The 20,354-nt window shown below is 41.1% G+C and overlaps 1 protein-coding gene across 2 annotated transcripts in view; it reads left to right on the forward strand.

The window, feature by feature from the left end:
* The window catches only part of LOC126272657 (chitin synthase chs-2-like), a 248,861-nt gene that overhangs the window by 168,532 nt on the left and 59,975 nt on the right, over positions 1-20,354 (forward strand). For both annotated transcript variants that reach the window (XM_049975666.1, XM_049975667.1), the window contains one exon: positions 5,642-5,877. In XM_049975666.1, coding sequence (XP_049831623.1) covers positions 5,642-5,877 — 236 coding nt within the window. The remainder of the gene's footprint in view (positions 1-5,641; positions 5,878-20,354) is intronic.

A 20,354-nucleotide genomic window follows, 5' to 3' on the forward strand; every position in this document is an offset into this window, starting at 1 on the left:
AGCAGCAATCCAGAGTGGAGTGCGGGTGTGGGAGCAGCGGTAGGGGAGGGAGGGACCACAGGGGACATGTGTGGGGAGAGCAGTCAGCACTGCATGCAGAGCCTACAGGTGGGAGGGAGGGGGAGAAAAAGGAGATGGGCAGAAAAAGGAAATAAGGCTACTGGGTGCATTGGCAAAGAGCATTGCACAAAGAGGGTGAGGGGACGTGTATTGATAGGGCATGTAGGACAGAGGGGCGGAAACTGTTAAACCTGAACCAGACCAGACGTTTGAGACTTTGGGATGCAAGGAATGTTACCTGGACAAGCTGGCAGAGGAGGGTTCTGTGCAGTTGCCCATGGCTGTACCCTTTACCTCCTGTACCCCTACTCATCGCTGTTGATGCCAGTTCCCTATCACCAACAACACTCTGGCCCATTGTCTTGCTACTGTTGAACACTACCTGTTGCTATGTCCTTCAGAGTCCAAGCCCACTATCTCATTCCTCGTACACGGTACTAGCTTTATCCTAACTCACAACTATTTCTCCTGTGAAGGGAAGGTATACAAACAAATCCATGTTACAGACATTGGCACCCGTGTGCCAGCCATTAACAAATGTGATATGTATTTGTAATCATTTCTCCAGGCCAGAGTTTTGTTTATGACTAGCACCTGCTCATTTTGCTATAAATTAAATCTGTTATCAAGCCAATGATTAGTCTGAACACTGTAGTGCTTTACTAAGCATGGTCCTATTAGAGGTGATATGCCATTGCCTTTCATTAACTTGATTTCCCCTGTCAACCTTAGGGGGACCCACAGTTTAGTATGAACTGCAAACTGCAGTATGGATTGTTGCTTTTCACATTAGCAAGTTATTGCCAGAAGTGACAGAAAAATTCATTGGAGTGACTGGGGATTGAACCCTAGACTGTCAGATATAGAAAAGGTGTACAACTTTGCTTCCGCCGTTTGCTGACAGGTGACGGCAACGGTAAGTAGAGGTCGAAAGAAACAGATCGCAGATGACAGGCAGTTAGCTTGGACCTCAGTCAACATAACCTCATTCAAACATTTGTTGATTTGTGTCTGCATCATAAAGTTGTTCTTGATTGAAAATGTCGGTTTACGAGCCAAATTCTCATCATTTGTGGGAGGTGTTACTGTTTTGTTTCAGTATGAAGAAAACAGCGACAGCGGCTGAGTCTCATCAAATGCTCTCAAGTACGTATGGTAAGGATGCTATTAGTGAAATAACATGCTGTGAGTGGCTTCAACACTTCAAGAACAGTGATTTTAACATCATAGTCCGGCTTAGTGGTGGAAGAGAGAATTTTTTGAAGATGCAGAACTGGAGACATTGCTGAGTGAAGACTCGCATCAGACTCAAGAAGAATTGGCACGATTGGTGGGAGTGACACAGAAAGTCACATCAAAACATCTCAAGGCTATGGGCATGATTCAAAAAGAAGGAACTTGGGTCCTGTGTAAGCTGAAACCAAGAGACGTTGAGCAGTGTTTGTGTGTTTGTGAACAGTTGCTTCAGTGGCAAAAACAGAAGGGATTTCTGTATCATACTGTGACCAGGGACGAAAAATGGGTTCATTACAATAACCCTAAAAGCAAAAAATCACGGGGATATCATGGCCATGTCGAATACCGAATATTCACGACTCCAAGATCATGCATTTGATGGGACCAGCTCGGCGTTGTGTACTATGAGGTGTTAAAACCCAGTGAAACAATCTCAGGTGCTCATTATTGAATGCAATTAATGTGTTTGAGCAGAGCATTAAAAGACAAATGGCCACAATACAGCAAGAGACACAATAAAGTGATTTAGCAGCATGAAAATATTTGACCCCACGTTGCATAAGAGGTCAAAACGTACTTGGAAACATTAAAATGGGAAGTCCTACCCCACCCACATTATTATCCAGACATTGCACCCTCTGTCTATCACCTGTTCAAATCAGTGGTGCATGGCCTGGCTGACCAGCACTTCTGATCTCATGAAGAAGTCACAAATCGGATCGATTCGTGGATCGATTTGTGGATCACTTCAAAAGATGAACAATTTTTTTGATGCAGGATTCATACACTACCACAAAAGATGGGAGAAAGTAGTGACCAGTGATGGAAAGTACTTTGAATGATACATGTGTAACCAATTTGTTTCTTTAAAGCCTCAAATGTTGGGGAAAAAATGGTGGAAGCAAAGTTGCACACTTTGTAGCCTACAACTTACACACCGAGGCACTGAGATTTATGTTTAAAGTCAGTCGACTCCTTCGTTTGATTAAAGTCTAAGTTTCATGATAAATTTAGTGATCTGTGTTCAGTGATAATTTTAGTGAATATCTTGTGAACTATAAAAAGGAAGATGAAGGATCAATAGCTTTTTCTGTCTTATCTGACCCTTTTATTGTGAAATAGAAATATTACAGCTTTGTCCAAGTTTTGGGGAACTGTTCCTTGCCCAAAAATATTATAAAATATTTTCCTACTTGCATTGTACTGCACCAGCCTTGACCAAAACTCACAGGAGTTCTTCCTTTATTCATACCTCAAAACACTTTGTACACCTCAAATGGCATTACTCATGGAAATTTATTATTTTCATTACCACCTCTCTGTTTTTAATATTCATATTTATTTACAACACCAAATGAAAACCAATTCTGTATAATCGAACAGTCCACAGATGTACTGCTGAGCCATAGTGTCAAATGGGCACAATATTTTGGCAGTCAGACATTTCGCCATTAATAGATGCATTGATGAACTGAGCTCCTTAGGGTGCACAGATGACATATATCTCCTCCCACAGCAAACTGTTCCCTCTATGATCTGCCCATGAGGACGTGCATCAGGAGTCACAGAGACACTTATGTCGGTGTCTGTGGTAGTGTTGATGTAGTAGCTTGTTTGCCCTGGTCACCAGATCATTATGTTTGGTGAGCATCTTCTTAATTAGACTCAAGTGCTAGTTCCCAAGCCTTACTGGGATTATAGCCACAGTCGCCATTGATAAGATTGTGTTTGGTTCAAATTTCAATGGCTTCTTTAATGGGACTGTCACAGTATCCGGAAGTCTGCACTAAATTCCAGATAAGTTCATATTTCACAGCATGATTCTCTGGCAGGCAGTGCTGTGTGGCAGCCAACTTGTTAAATTACATTAGTGAAGTTTGCTGTTGGTGTTCTCGGCATTGATCTTTGACGATGTGCACTGCTTGTCCAGTATATGTCTCGCCACATTGTCATGGAATTTGATATACCCCAGCCTTCTGCAAACTGTGGTCATCTTTGACACACCCTAGTAATACCTGTGTTTTATTGGTTGGGCAAAAGACAGTTCTTATCCAGTGCTTTTTCAGTAAGCACCTAATTTTTTCGGATAGCATGTCAGTGTGCAGTATAAAAGCTGTAACTATCTCTTCCTCTATGATTTCTTCTGTTTAGGGATGTGGTAAAGAGTGCACCTAATCTGCCATTTGAGTATTAGTTTTTTCAGCACACGGTTCTGTGGTGTTCAAATTCCTGAGGCAGACTACTTGCATATGAGATGGTGTGCACTCTGTGTCTAGTGTTTTCAATACCCTGTTCCTTGGCACAGAGTGGTAGCAACTATCTGCATGTAAATACAGGTTAGTTTGTGTTTTATTTCAATACATACCATGGCCCAGAGTGCCATCAGCTCTTCTCCTGGCCATAATGTCAAGGAATGACAGTCTTCCTGCTGACAAAAGCAATGATACTGTTGTTTTCTCTCACAAGCACTACACAGATGCAGAACTTGTTAAATGATGACTGCTGCAGGAAGATCAGTGCTGATCCCACCAAGTAAGTGGAGGACAAGACCAGAGCACCTCTTAAGGAATTGGAAGTACCAGAGAGGGTCTTCAAGAAACTGATATCGTAGTGAGCTTTGACATTGTTTCATTATTCCCAGGGTTCCTCTCACCATAAATTTGGCAAGAAAATGACTGACATTTTCAGGTATGTCCTAACCTCCAAGTATTTTCTGTTTAATGGAGAAAACTATGAGTGAATGGAGGGAGTCGCAAAGGGCAGCCAACTCTCACCAGGGATTATGAATTTGTATATGAATCACTTTGAAAAAGAGACCATGAAGGCATCCAAATGGAAACCCACCTGCTTTTTCTATTGTGTGGATGACATGTTCACCATCTGGCCCCATGGAAGGACAAGCTGCTTGACTTCCCAACATCAGATTTGCTATGGAGACTGAAGAATAAGATGCACACTGACCTGTATTTGCATGCAGATAGCTGCCACCACCCTCCACAGAGCAATAGGGTACTAAAACACTAGTTTACAGGACAGACATCATTTCAGATGCAGGGAGTCTGCCCCAGGAACTGGAATACCTCAGAACTGTGTTCTGAAAAAAAAAACAGATACTCAGAATGAATGGCACATTTAGCATATTCTTTGCCCCGCCACTAAAGTACAACCGCTAGAGATGGAAGAAATCATGAAGGAAGGGGTAGCCACAGTTTTTATACTACAAACTGGTGTGCTGTCAGCAAAGGAGGGCACTTTCTGTAGAAGCACCACATAAGAACTATCTTTTGCCCCCACAAAAAGACACAGGCATTACTGGTGAGTGTCAAAGATGACCCCAGTTTGCAAAAGGATGGAGTACATCAGACTCCATGCAAATGTGGCAAGACATATATTGGACAAACAATGCACACTGTCAAAGATAAATTCCAAGTATACCAGTGGCACACTCCACTAACTTAAACTAACAAATTGGTGGTCACAGAGCAGTGTTTATCAGAGAATCATGTGATGGAATATGAATGTGTCTGGATTTTAGTGAAGATTTCCAAATATTGGGACAGTGTCATTAGAGAAGACATCAAAATTTGCAGCAGATATGATCTTTTCAAGTGGAACTGCAGCAACAATTTCAGCAAAACTTGGGAACCAGCAATGAGTCTAGCAAGAAGATTCTCACCAAACATGACAATCGGGCGACAAGACGGACTGAGCAACTATATTGACATTACCACATATGCCAATACAAGCATATTCTTGGCTGCCAACATGCACCCTTATGGGCAGACCTTGGAGGGATCATCTTACAGGGGGTGGGGTGGAGGGAGGGGGTGGGGCAGTGGGTGAGAAAATAAGACAGCTGCATGCCCTGAGAAGCTCAGTTTGTCTATGCACTTGACAATGTGGACATATTTGATCGCTGTAACATTGTGCCTCTTTGACATTAAGGACTGGCAGTACTCTGATGGGCTGTTTGATCAACGAATACACCAGAGAAACTGAAGAATCAGTTCTATATTCTTTTTTTGGGTGTCCCAGAGATTCTGTGTTGTTCTTTGTGATGGATTGGCACCTGTATCTTCATTTTATTGAGAAGGTAGTAATAACATGTCCCTCAGTACAGTTTTTTGTCTACATGTGGTCCAAATTCAGTGCACTCAAATTTGAAACAATATGTTATGACAATATTCAATATTATTTGATTTTTATTCATTAATGACTAAAGACATGTATTGAATATGAGTGTGGTACACTCAGATATTGAATCTTTAGCAACTCAAACATTTTTTTTTCAAAATTGATAATAATAACTATTATGTCTTATAATACCTTTGAAATCTTTGTGTAGGAACAAGCAGTGGCCATAGAAACAAAGAAAAAAGATAAGAAGAAGGGCATGTTTAGTTTCCTGACAAAGTTCACTGACAAAACAAAGAGCAACAAAGGCTCCATTGAATTTTCTCTGGCTAATTTATTTAAATGCATGTGCTGCACATATCCAAAACCTTCTGAAGAAGCAGAACGTCTACTAATGATTTCTGGAAGTTTAGAAGCAATTGGAAAGAGACTGGAGACCCTTGAACGGTGAGACCTGTTTTATGTACATTAGAAAAGTCAAGGAATGTGATAATATCACGAAACAGTGTACTTATGCAGCACTAACTATCAACTGTCAATAATGGTTGTCTGTTTAATTTATGTTAATCAAGGGCTTTTACTATTACTGTTTTCCCAATAGATCCGTAATAATATCATTGCTTAAAAAAATCATAATTCGCACTTACGTGTCCACCAAAGGAAAATAATTATTTAGCATATGATTTAAGAATGCAGATTTATTTAATTAAAAACACCATTCACTCTAACACTTAAATTAGTTTGGAATTTCTTAAATCAGAATATGGAACTCCACTCGAAACATTACACGGTGGTGAATATTTTTTTTCCAAATTGTCTGATCAATCATGTTAACTATTGTCACTCTTCAAGCTTTCCCAGCAGATATGGTGAAATAAACTTCACAGGTTTGACACTGGATGACATTCAAATTTGCACAATGTCATCCAGTGGAAATTTAGTTATTATTATTAACTTTACTGGACACATTGGATCCTGAGTTGTTCCACATCCAGTTCTTCTTTGAAGGTTGTATTGCTCAGTTCTGGTGATCTGCCCAGTACCATTTCATTCTTTCTGATTGTAATTTTTGCAACTCGTCTGAAATCTTTGTAGACCTTCTATGCATCATTTCTGCTGAAAATGTTTTTTTCTTAAGAAGAATACTAATTTTATCATTGTCCTCTGTATCTGTTTTCTGGAGTTTAACTGCTTTAAGATCTTGCTGAATGTTTGGATCCATTGCCCTCTTGTCTTCTTTCTAAGATTCTTCATCACAAGTTGTTGTAAAATCCTGTTTCTTTTTATTCACTATAAGTGAAAGAAATAAGACTCTTTTCTTATTCATTATGCTGGTGACTGGGTCAGGCTCCTGATAGATAGACTCAGTGGGAAGACTCCTTTGAGCTTCTATTTTATTTGTGTAAGTTCTGATGATTCTTCTTTTAGTTTTGAAGGGCTGAGCAGGTCCTATTTCATGTTTAATGTGGAACAAGGTTTCCCGAGAATAAGTGGCTCCCAGAAGAGTTATGGTTTTGTATTGTTGGAACTTAGTGTCTATTGAGAAGCATTTCTTATTATATGTTGACCAATTAGAAAGTGAGCCTTTATCATTTCGTTGGATCTATTTATCCCCATTTGTTTCTCACTTAAGTTACACTTCATAATTTGGCTATGGTGTTTAAACAGTAGAACTATATAAATTTTTTAATTGATTATGAAGGCTTTTTCTTATACACAGGAATTTCATGGGCATGATCTCAGTTTTCTGAAAGGATACTTGGTATTCTGTTTTTAAGTTGATTTTGTGAGATTGGAGATCTGGGTATGATCTACTTTGATGTCATGAGTTAAGAGAGCTAAATGATCAGCAAGCTGCAGACAGTTTGTTTTCATTGAGGGTTTTGCTCCAATTTTGATTTTAGGCAGATTTTCTTTGTGTCAAAATCTTATCACATAGTTGATGGCAACATTGAAAAGCAGTGGAGACAATCCATTGCCTTGTCTAAGACTTTTTATTGTGAAAACCTTTGAAATTGTATCCCTAACTTTACCTTGGAATTTGTCTTGGTAAAAGCTAGTTTTATGGTTTTTGTTAATTTGGGATGAAGACTGTATGTTTTGAGGATTTTTAAAATTGTGAATCTGTGAATATTATCACATGCTTTTTTGAAGTGTGTGAATGAAATAAGGAGTTGTTTAGTTCTGTATGGCCAATGGCCTTGCCACAGTGGAAACATTGGTTCCCATCAGATCACTGAAGTTAAGCTCTGTTGAGCTTGGCTAGCGCTTGAATAGGTGGCCATCCTGTGTGCTAATCTCTGTTGGCAGACAACAGCAACGAGAGTGGTGTGCCGTCCATGTGACCTTCCATATTTGCATCCAGTGATAGGCTGAGAATGAAATGGCAGTCAGTCTGTACCACTGTGTCTTACAAGGCACGTTTGGACACAGTTTATTTCTGTATCTGTAACATTCTACTACTAGTTTCAGACTGAAAATTTGGCCTGGGCAGCTGCTGTGTGGATGAAATCTTCCTAGTATTCTCCAAATTATGCTTCCAAAGTGTTGTTGATCTTGTTGTAAATTGTACAGGAGAAAATATTGTTTGTAAAGTCTGGAATTTCAATCACCCGTTTTCCCCTCTGCTTGCAAAACATTCTGTAGGCATCCACCTACAAAGGGAGAAATGATCATCACGAAATAAGAGAAATCAGGGCTTGCTCAGAAAAATTTAAGTGCTTGCTTTTGCTGCGCACCATTCGAGAGTGGAACGGTAGAGAGAGAGCTTGAAGATGGTTCATTGAACCCTCTGCCAGGCACTTTATAGTGAATAGGAGAGTAATCACGTAGATGTAGATGTAGATGTAGACATAGATGTGGGCGATCGAATCATCCAGTTTGGGTGGAGTATCATGCAGGGCGGACAGTATGTCGACACGTAGCTGCAAAGGGAGTCCTTGATGGGAAAGGATGACACGTCAGTGTGGAAGATGACAATGTAGGTGTCGTCAAATGGCATTGGCAGCTCAGTGTAATCACTGTGGTGGGGGCAAGGTGAGGGCAACCCTTCATATGCAACCTCTGAGCTGGGTGCAATACATGAAGCACTATTGTCACATGCAGTACTGGAGCTGGAAGGAGAGCTCGGCCCATTAGGAGCATTGGGGGTGAGGGGTCACATGAAATACGGGGTGTGGTGGAGTTGTCCTCCGAATCTGCATCTTCGTTGAGCCACTAAGCTGGTTTGAGATGCAAGACGGACACTGTTTCTCTTTTACCATGGAGCAGAATGCCAAAGTTCTGCAGTGAGCGGTGCAACACTTTGTGTGGGCTCAAGTACAGTGGAGGGGGGAGGGGGCGGGGGGGGGGGGGGGGGGAGACAGTGCAGGTAGCAATGTGTCATCACGCAACAATACATAGTCACAAATGTGTAGGTCTTTGTGCAGTAAAATGTGAGAGCCTGTGTGTGCCCTTGGTGGCACAGGGCTTATCTGCACAGCAAAGTGTCAGATGCGTTCTACTAGAGTCAGAAGTTCGGACTGCACATGCGTGTTAGAGTCCTTGATGAATTATGCCTGAAGGACGAAAGGTACCCTGTACAATAAATCTGCTAGGGAGATTTCTAAATCCTCTTTGTAGGCCATACGGATGCCAAGGAGGATCTAGGGGAGAGTGTCTGACCAAGACGTGTCATGGCACATCAGTGCGCCTTTTAAAGTATGGCGCCAGTGCCCAGCCAGCCCGCTGCTCTGCAGGTGATAGGCTGTTGTGCATAGTGTTTTTGCACTACATTGGTCATACAGCTTGGAAAAAAGAACAGCCTCAAATTGTCATCTCTGGTCCACTGTGACTGAAGACAGGCAGCTGAACCACTTGGTCCAGGAGGCTATAAAGGCTCATGCGACAGAGTCGGCTGTTATATCCTTGATCAGAATGGTCTCGCCCCACCAACTAAGTGGTCAATGATGGACAGGATGTAGCAGAAACCCTCTGAATGGGAAGGAATGTCAAACGAGCCCAAGAGTGGGTAAGCATGGCAGTCAGCCTTGGAGTGTTGGCAGGGTACACATGAACGGGACCAGTTTTTGCAGTCTGGCCAGCCCCTCTCTGCACAAAAGACTCTGTTATTAGGCATCATGTGCCTAATAACAAAACACACAGCAGCAAATATCTTATGGCACAAGACAGTCAGAACCAGTAGGGAAGAACCTGGAATTTGATGAGGTTCAATTGAGAGCAAGGTAGACTCACTATGTAGTAACTGCTGTATGTCATCGTCTGTCTTTTGCGGGGTCACTAGTTCATCAGAGTCCAAAGTGAACAAGATCATACCAATTCATAACATGTTGTCAGCGACAATGTTGTCTGCCCCATCGGTGGTGAATTGACATATTAAGTTCATGTGTCAGAAGCATCAAGGAGGAAGGTCATCTGTTGGGTTAGACACTGCATCGGCCAGCAGCTTGTGGTCCGTATATATAGTCACTGATCTACCCTCGATGAACTGCTTCATAAACAAAAAAACATTCTCATTTGAAAGTGACCTGTTTACACTGTGAGGCAGACAACTTTCATGAGAAGAAACGAAGGGGTTGCGCAGAACCCTCGATGCGCTGAAGGAGCACAGTGCTGGTGGTTGCATCACTCGTGTCTGCCGTGATTGATATTGGAGCTTTGGAGAACGAGTGCACGGAGTGATAACATTTTCTAGTGCAGTTTTTAATGTGGTGAACTCGCATCGCGTGTCATCATACCACAGAACCTTGCAAAGTCCAGAAGTGTTCTTTCCTGCAAGTGTATAAGTAAAGAGTGCTTGAAGGGGTACAGCTTGCAGGATGTGTCATCAAAAATAGTTTGTAATGCCTAGGAAACAGCATAGGTCACAGTAAGTCTCAAGCAGAGGAAGGCACAGAAAAAGGTGACTCATTCCAACATGGGGTGGATCTCTCCTGCAGAGACAGTATAGCCTGGGAATGTCACACTAGTAGCTCACAGGTGCTATTTATCATCGTTGATGTCAACTCTATTCTTGGCAAGTAAATTAAGGACTCTTGACAGATATTGTTCATGATTCTTGGAGGTAGTTGATTAAATAAGAATATTGTCTAGATATGTGTAACAGTACAGCAACAAGAATAGTACAGAATCAGTAAAATATTTCCAGGTCGGTGTGGCGTTTTTAAGCCATATGGCATGTGGCTGTACTCACAGAGTCTGAAAGGGGGATTATTGCAGTCTTGGAGATGTTGTTCTTATGCACTGGGATCTGGTGGTACATTTTCCGACAGTGTTTCACACTGAAAACCTGCACACAATGGAGCTGTTGAACGAAATCCTGTATATGTGGTATTGGATAGTTATCTAAGATGGCCTGGGCATTCAGTTGTTTGTAATCAGCACACAAATGAAATGAGCCATCTTTCTTAGGAGCTAAGTGGATCGGTGAGCACCAATTACTTTGGACGGGCTGACAATACTGGAGTCTAGCAATTCTTGTACTGCAGTTTTGAATGCTACAGTTTTGTGGTGTTAAGGCATCGAGCTTTATGGCATGCTGATGGGCTTCCTGTGGTGTTCAATTAGTGAAAAGTACTGTTAGTAACCACTCCTACCACCAATAGGATTCCCTGAGTAACAACAATGGGACTAGGTGTTGGAACACTCATGACACTAGAGGCTAGAATGTCACTGACCTGTGGGAGGAGGCATCACTGCGAGGCTGTCTGCTGCATCTGCGCCACGGTGGTATTGGTGTCATTTTGTCCCTGTGGTGTGGCCTCATCCTCTGCTGCCTTGAGTGTGCATCTCAGGTAAGCTGACGTGGTGGCGATCACTTGTTGTAGGCATATGTTCTCATCATGAAGGTCTGTGGCCTCATGGTGCTGAGTTGTTAAGCAGGCCAGGGCATCGGTGAGCTCTGCAGTGAGGCAGGCACATTCAGTTGTAACAGCAGACAGGACGTCACAGTGTGAGTCAGGAGCTGGTGTAGTGGTAGCGAAGATCCCTGGTATCCAATTGTGGGTACCATGGTGCAGGAGGGCTCTTGCTTCAAGGTCCAGTGAGAACAAACAGTTCTGTAGGAAATCCATTCTGATAACAGGCACCGTCAACATCCACAATGCAGAATGACCAGGTACAGCATAAGGTGGACGAGAGGTGTAGTTGAATTTCAGCCAAGACATGGAGTTTTTGGTTGCCTGGAGTGACATAGAAGATGGCAGTAGCGCAGGCGGAGCACTCAACATGGGAATGACACTAGAATCGGCACCTGTGTCTACAAGGAAGTAGAGCATGTTGATCCTGTCATACATGTATAATCAGCCAGCATGAACGTTTCACATTTGGATAGTTACATGACACCCAACAAGACCGCGCAGTGTCCCCAAACGTGGTACCAACATAGTGGGTATGCTGTGTGCGGCGCCTGATCCGGTGATCTGGAGATGTCCATCCTGATGGTGAAAACACACCATAAGTTGATCGCTGTCGTGACACCATAAGTTGATCGCTGTCGTGCGACAATTATCTCGAGTGAAAACTTTCCTGGACAGCGCAGATTCTCCATTGTCCTGAATGGCACCAGACTTTGAGCCAGGAGTCCCCTTCCAGTTGTCATCCCACAGGATTTGGTGACATTCACATGGCTGCCACTTCTACTCCCATATTGCTTGATCCAGGTGTTGCCCCTTGAAGGTCCTCACAGGTGTGTATGATGAAGATGAGGTCGTCTGCATAGGTGTGACATTTGAATGTATGTCCCTGCAGAGTGATCCTAATAAATGATCTTAGAGGCTGCAGAGAAGTGGTTCTAGTGGGATGGCATGCTTGATATTTGGAAAGCGACAGCCGTGTTGGACTGACAGCGCAATCAATATTACAGTTGTCAACAGTCCATTTACCATCACCCCCGAAGAAGTATCACAAAGTAGCCATGTGATTCTGAGGGCAGAGGTTGGTGGGAAAGCTATCCGTTCCATCACCTTTGTGAGAGAGATGTCGTCACACAATTTAATGCCTGGTCAAAGTCAACAGAAATGATGGCTCCCAGTAGTTGACAGGCTGTTGAAATATGATGACACCTCTACAGTCACATACTGTTGATTGTATATTAGTATCTCCACCCAAGAATGTCTGCACAGACAACATGACTTGGTACAGAGCTTGTCTCAGATGCATCATGAAGAGGCACATAAAAATCTCAATATCTGACCTGAATAAAGTGATAGAACAATAGCTGTCAGGTTGCAGTGTTGGGGCGGGCGGGGCAACTGCCAGGTGGCACTGTCAGTTGCTGTTTCATTCTGCACGTCCAACCTCTGCTGGCTGGCCAATGAAATGCATGAGTCAGGAATGGCACAGTGCTACCAACTTCAGGCATATCCATAAAAACTGGTGGATGTGAGCTGGTGCTGCTTGATGATGGTGTATACCTGGTCCATGACGTGCAGCTTTTCTTCCAGGGTGTGGTTTTTGTGAGCCAACAGTTGTTGTTGGAAATCTGATGGCAATTTGACAAGCCACAATGACCCGAGTATGAGGAAGTTCATCCATTCTGACCTGAGCTCATAAGTGGTGCCAAAGTTGAGAAGGTATACAGTCCACTAAAGACACTTCATGATAATAGAGTCGATGGGTTCTGCAGGAGGATACGTTAAGTGCTTGATGATGTAGGTTCTTGCAGTTGTGTATTTGTGCTGGCTCCGAGGCGCGACCAATAGATCACTGACCAGGTCCATCTCATCACGTAGGTGGCTCATCAAACACATGAAGCTTGTGTCATCTCCCAACATGCCATGGATGTAAAGAATATTATCCACCAGCACGAACCAAGTTGTAGGGTTGTCCTTTTGAAGTTGTGGAAGCTTCAGAAACCATCTGACATCTGGCTGCTCTAGCATTATTGGAAGATGGTGGGGGGGGGGGGGGGGGGGGGAGGCAGGGGGGGGGGGGAGCTGGTACCCAGAAACTGATATGTGATCTGTCTGTAATGCAGCACAAATAAGTGTCTGTCTACATGACACACAAGGCATAGGAGAAAATAAGGTAGGCATGGGCGTCGCAGCGGATGCAAATGCAGCGCACGTTGTTGATGTGGCAATGTAATGACATATGAGTTGTGTGGGAGTACCTGCTTGTGTGTCAGGTTGGGAGGGAATGTGTTCCCTTCAAATGTTTTATGGCATTGCAGTAGCAAAAACAGGTGCGTGGTTGTATTGAAGAAGTCTGGGGTGACCACTATGGAGAACAGGTCATACAGTTGTTTTAAAAACCTTAACACCACTTTGTATATATACTCTATATTTATTAAGAACACTGTACAAAACAACCATCACGTGCCAAGTGCCATCATAACTCTGAACAAACCGCAATGGCGGCATGCATTTGAAAAAAGTCAATGATTTTGGTGCATCGAAGATAGCACATTGTGTTGACACTCACTTCTGGCAGTCGAAGACCACCACAATAACATTACATGCACCAATTCTTACTGGGGAAAGCAACTTATGATGGTGCACCCTCCCCATCCCAAGTTTCTTTAACTTTTTACTATTGCAAATAAGACGCTACAAAAGTTAGCATAAAGCAAAATTTTTCATAATGGAATGTCATAGAAATGAAAAAAAAAATTGGAAGTCCACACAGCACATTTCATACTAATATAAAATGTAAATAATGCCACGAAATTTCCTACAAATAATTGATCGAGTTCCCTATGCTTCATCTAATTTACAAGTACACATTCCAAAAGTACAAAATGATATACTTCATGTCTTCAATAAAAAGTCATTTGATGGCAGTATGAATTTTAACAAAATATGACAAAATAATGTAAAAAAATCCATTGATTATAGCCCTCCTCTCTGTCAATAAGTTGAAATGGTATGTATGGCACACACAAGCCCTTAGTTGATTTCACTGTGTCTTCAGTATTGCATTAGTTGCTTCCTCACCACTGATCTGTGGTCTCACACCTTTTCCAATGATCTAACATGAAACAAAAGCAGTGAAGAAAAGTACTGGCATTAATATTTAATCTACATATCAGTCTGCTAGCACATGATTAGAAGCCATAACCAGACATTTCTTGAACAATACTGCTAGTATATACAAACACACACACACACACACACACACACACACACACACACACACACACACAATTTAATATTATACACTAACATTCAATGAATTGGATCTTCTTGACCAAACAGATAGAACGACACCACTACATTCCTTCAAGGGAACTAATACACTGATCAGCCAGAATGTTATGATCACTGACCTACTATCAATATAAATACATCCAGGTGACAGCAACAGCATCTGGTGAGGAATGACTGTCAGCACTGTGCATGTAGTATCAGTGAGTGTGCCGTCCTTGTGTAGAATGGGAAGGTGCACAGACTATCTTAATTTTACTGAGGGCAGATTGTGATGGCCTGGAGGCTTGGCACAACTTGTCGGGTGTTCAAGGAGTGCTGTGGTGAGTGTCTTTGACTCGTGGTGAAATCAAGGTGAATGCATGTCCATACATCATGGGGTTGGGTGTCCACCCCTCATTACAGATGTCAGACATCATAGGCTGGGTAGACAGAGAAAACAGGACAGGCGGCAAACTGTGGCAGAACTAAGGCCGGTATTACACCATCAAATCTCTTTGTCAAATATCTTTGTCCAATATCTTTGTCAAAGACATTTGATGGTGTAATAGGGAACTTTGTCAAATGTCGTCCAATATTTGATCAAATCTAGGGCCTCGCTGTAGATTTGATCAAAGAAGTCGCTTGTCTTCTGTTCACCGCAATGTGACATGTTACCACATGGAGCACTAGCACCACTGCATCCTGTCATTTGTAGTGTTTTTATAAACATTGCTGGTAAATACAATTGGTGTTTGCTGACAACTACAAAATTAATAGAGATGTATAAAGCTAATGAGGCACTTTGCAATGTGAGGCATGCTGAATACAAAAATAGATTACGAAGATTGGAGACCTGACCTGACCTAACCTAACCCTCCCCTGTAGCAAGGAATCGGAGTGTTACAACGAGCCTGTCTTCTGCAGATGTAGCAGTTCTTAAGTGAATATTGTGCTTTGTGATATGAGGATACACTTCATTGAGCACATACAGAAATGTATGCTCATCCATTCTTAAGTAATTGATGTACGACTTGATGTCCTCTACTATAAGCTCATGTAACAAGTTTTGTTGAATGCTTTTATCATGTCATCGTAAAACCCACAGCTTCACCTAGGTATGTTTCCTTTTTTTCCCCCGCTTCTCTTCTGTATGTGCATACAGTGCAATTGAGATACATGCAACTGCTGCGGTTAATAACAAGTTGTTGTTGTCAGTCATCTTGAACTTTGACGAAAAATACCCCTTCTAGCGCTACATCAAAGATCTTTGTCAAATATATTTGACAGAATATTTGATCACATCTTTGATCAAATCTTTGACAAAGAAATTTGATAGTGTAATACAGGCCTAACATCAGACTTCAATGCTGGGAAAAGTACAAGTGTGTCTGAACACACTGTGCACCAAACACTCCTAACAATGGTCCTCCACAGTTGATGACCCATGAATGTGCCAATGTTAACATCATGAGGTCGGCAACTATGCCTGAAATAGGCACATGACCATTGGCATGGGGCATTGATGCAATGGAAAAGCATTGCATGATCTGATGAATCCCAAAACTTTCTTCATCATGCTGTGGGAGGGTGCACATACATCGTTTTCCAGGGGAGCGGCTCCGTAACATCTGTACTGCGGGATGGAGACAAGCTGGCAGTGGCTACATTATACTGCAATGAACATTCAAGTGCGCATCCATGAGTCCAGTGGACCTTATGCAAAGCACCGTGACACCACAGGAGTATCTTACACTGGTTGTAGAGCGTGTACACCTCTTCATGACAATCATGTATCCTGATGGCAGTGGCATTTTTCAGAAAGATAATGTGCCATGTCACAAGGCACGGAGCATGATGGAGTAGTTTGAGGAACACAAGGGTGAGTTCCAATTGATGTAATAGCACCCAAACTCACCAGATCTGAATCCGATCGAACATGTCTGGGGTGTGATTGAATGTGTGTCAGAGCTCATCGACCCAATCCCCAGAATTTTTTGGGAATTAGATGACTTCTGTGTGGAGATGTGGTGCCATTCCCCTCCAGCAATCTACCGTGGCCTCATTGCTTCCATGCCACAGCTTCTCACTGCTATTATCCATGCCAAAGCTGTACATACTGGTAGATGGTCATAATGTTCTGGCTGATCAGTGTTAAGCCTAGTTTACACAACGACACTAGGTTGCAGGCAACTGTGCTACCAGCATTTGCACAACTTGTTGGTGAAACTAAACAGTTTCAGTGTGTTCCAACTTTGGTGACACTAGCTGCATAAGTTTTGAGGTTATGTATGTTTGTAGAGTATAGCCAAACTGAAATATGAAGTGGGGAATGGGGAATAATGTTCACTTTTTGAATATGTATGCTTTGCATAGGTGTTTGTGGAATTTCAGTGATGCCAATTACAAAAATAAGCAACATATTGCTGCCACTGAGACCGTCATGTGCAATCATAACATAGATGCTTTGACAATATCTGAAGTATAGGGCAAAGTTTGTTGAGCTAACAGCAAATAAACAACTAAATTAAGAAAAATACAACCAAATGTAATTCTAGCTGTGGCAGTGCTCTCATCTACAAGATGGCCAAGTTGGCCAACTCTTTATTAAGGAATATTGTTGACAGGAGGGAAGGCTATACCAATTCAAGAAGCTGCATTCTTTATTCAGTATTCATCTATTTAAAACGTCACTGCAGTGCTCCCCATTCACATTCATTAGAATTGTGAAATATAGCCACTGTACAGATTTATCTTCAAGAGAGTAGTCTGCAAACCATTCTCTTCTTAATGTGACCTGCTTCGAATAATTGTTGTTGCAAATGTTAATAATTATTACTGTTAATGTTAATAACAACTGGTGCTAATGAAATAGCGACATCACCAACTAAAACTGTATCTTATAGCAAGCCTAGTGTTCTCGATTGTAATGCCCGTAATATGATATGTAATGTCAGTTATGGCGATATTGCTTCATGCATTATAGTACCTTTATTCTTTATTGCATAATTAACTCTATTTACAAGAAACTTGAACAGTTGCAGTTACATTCTAAGTAGTTAAAAGAACTTCTTGGATCTTCAGTTATAAATTATTTCAGCAAGGATGCTGAGCAACTGAGCTGACGTCTTTTCTTCATCCAGTCATGAATCAAAACACTTCCTTATTTTTTTCTTATGCAGTGATTCCATTCAACAAGCATTAACTCCATCACAACTCGTGCGATGTTCAGCTGCCAAATCTTTCATTTCAAACACAACTCAGGGACGCACAAAACGATGAAACTGAAGTGTATAGTGGTGTTGCTGTGTTGCTTAGACGCATCTCATCCCCATACAAAATAATTTATTCACTAAATAATATAGCAAAATAAATGAGTAACTACTAATGATGTTCATGATACAGGTAACAAAAATTTCTTATAATTTACTTAAAAAAATCTTTGAGTCAGTTAGGTAAATACTACTTATATTTATGCTGCTAGAAAGATTTTTTTAAATATACACAAATTTATAATGTGAAACATATAAAGATATGTAGTTTATCATTTAGTAAGCAGTCCTTTCTGCTGTACTAAACCAACACTCACCAAAAGTTTGCAGTTAGACACATCATAAATCGGCCCATCAGTAATTTGTCAGATACAAAGTTATAACTCCTGAGTTAATGAAACTGTAGTTACTGAAATTATCAATTATAATATGTCATTTCATTATAATATGTTGTGGGTCATGACACATTACTAATAAATAATATCAAATTAAGTAACTTAAATTTTCTAAGGAGTCTCATTCCTTTCCATCACATTGGTATACATTTTATCCAAGTTGTCAAGATGTATTTAACTTATTGGTACATTTACATTATCATATAGGTAGAAAGTATGTGCATAAAATTTATTATTGCAATTCATCATCTTTCCAAAACAATATATTCTTGCAAGTTTTGCTAACTTTCACTCCAAAGAAATCCCCTTACCACTGGAAATTTTTGTTAAGTGAAGTGTGACAGTTTATCATAATGTTACTACTGTCTCTGCTGAATCCCTTATTATCAAATGTGTACTTCTTCCATTTTGTCTACATCCATCCCTGCACTGAGATACACATTAATGCCTCCCCCGTCCCATCCCATTCTCCCTCTTTTTTTTACTGTATCAAAGTTGTTACTTCTAGCAGTTGGCATCACCTACTTCCTCCCTGTATATATGGTTTCATATCTGTGATGTTTCTCAATCCAAATTCCCTCTTGGATTTCAGATATGTCTGCAAATATGTGTTTTCTTGAGGTAATGGATCATGGTACTCAAGCCAAAATTTCTCTTTTTCAGAATCTATTTTCCGTGGCCATTTCTGTGTCTTAACCAAAGTTAGTGCTGAAATTTCAAATAAAGTAGGTTTTAACCCACTGTTGTGCTATCTCTTTCCTCATTTGATTTTCACACTCTTCTCCTTCTCTTGAGCAATTAGCTCTCAAATAACTGGAACTGAGCTTCTTTCACAAGATTACTAGGTCCAACTCATGTGAAGCAAACACAATGGTTTCATGCCATACATTATTTATAATTGTGTCAAATTTGGGTACATATATGGTCCATGAAGTAAGTTTGTAAGGCAGTAAGTCCTGCACAGCCTATTCAGTTCCTTCATAACTCCATTGCTTTTGTGCCCTTGTGGTAAATAAACGAAAATTTTAACGTGCTTTATTATTCTGCTCCATATATTTAGACCAAATAGGGGTCCATTGTCCAACAGTATGGCCTCTGGATTACCCTACTGGGTACATAATCCTCTTCTAGTTTATCAACGAGAATCCTTGCATTTCCCCTCTTGATCAGATAAGGTTGGACAAATATTGAAAATTGTTCTAGGATAACAAAAGTATTAACTACGTGCTCATCTTGAAACCAGCAAAGGACCAAACAAATCTACTGCTATTAGTTCTTTAGGTCTGGTAGCCAGTACCCTTTGTCTCAAATTGCATGGTAGTTGCCTTCACTTTCTTTCTGGCACTAATTGCATACGGCTTACCTCTTTCTTACTCTCTTCCACAAATTGTTAAACAGGACACTTTCTTGAAGCTTAGCAATATACTTGTGTGGGCCAAAAAGTCCATAACTTTCATGCACTAGGTAAATCAATTACTCTAAAAGCTGGTCCAAAATTGTAGACCCCTGTTTCCCACTTTACTATCCTTTCTCTTAAAAAGAACAACCTTGTGTACTTTATGAGAGACTTTGATCTTTGGATAATCATTTGACCTCCACTAATGCTTGACCAACTTATTTCTGATCTGTGATTTGCTGACACCTGATACTCTTGCATGCCTTCATAATCATGTTCTCATCTTTAACCTTTTCAAAGTATTGTATTTTTATCTCACTCTTGACAGCTGTCATTCACCCTGGCATCTGAGACGAAGCATCCGTTATCATATTCTTAGTACTTCTTATATATTGTATCTCTATTTCAAATTGCTGCTGATACAGCACCCACCTAGTGAGCCTACTGTGTCACAATGTACAAGTTCTAAGAAACTTCAGTGCCCTGTGTCAATGAGTACAATAGTTTTGTTTCCCAGTAAGTACTGCTCAAATTTACAAGGGTGGTTTGAAAAGTTTTTGGAATAGAATAGAAAAAAAAGTACTTACATCAGTGAAACACTTTTTTTTATTTTTCAATGTAATCTCCCTATAGATTAATGCGCTTGTTCCAACGATGTTCCAGTGCCTTGATTCCATCTTGAAAATGAGTTTCCTCCAGGCCTGCAAAATAGTTGTCAACTCCAGATATAAAATCTTCG

This window comes from Schistocerca gregaria, chromosome 5 (assembly GCF_023897955.1).
Source record: "Schistocerca gregaria isolate iqSchGreg1 chromosome 5, iqSchGreg1.2, whole genome shotgun sequence".
NCBI classification, from domain to species: Eukaryota; Metazoa; Arthropoda; class Insecta; order Orthoptera; family Acrididae; genus Schistocerca; species Schistocerca gregaria.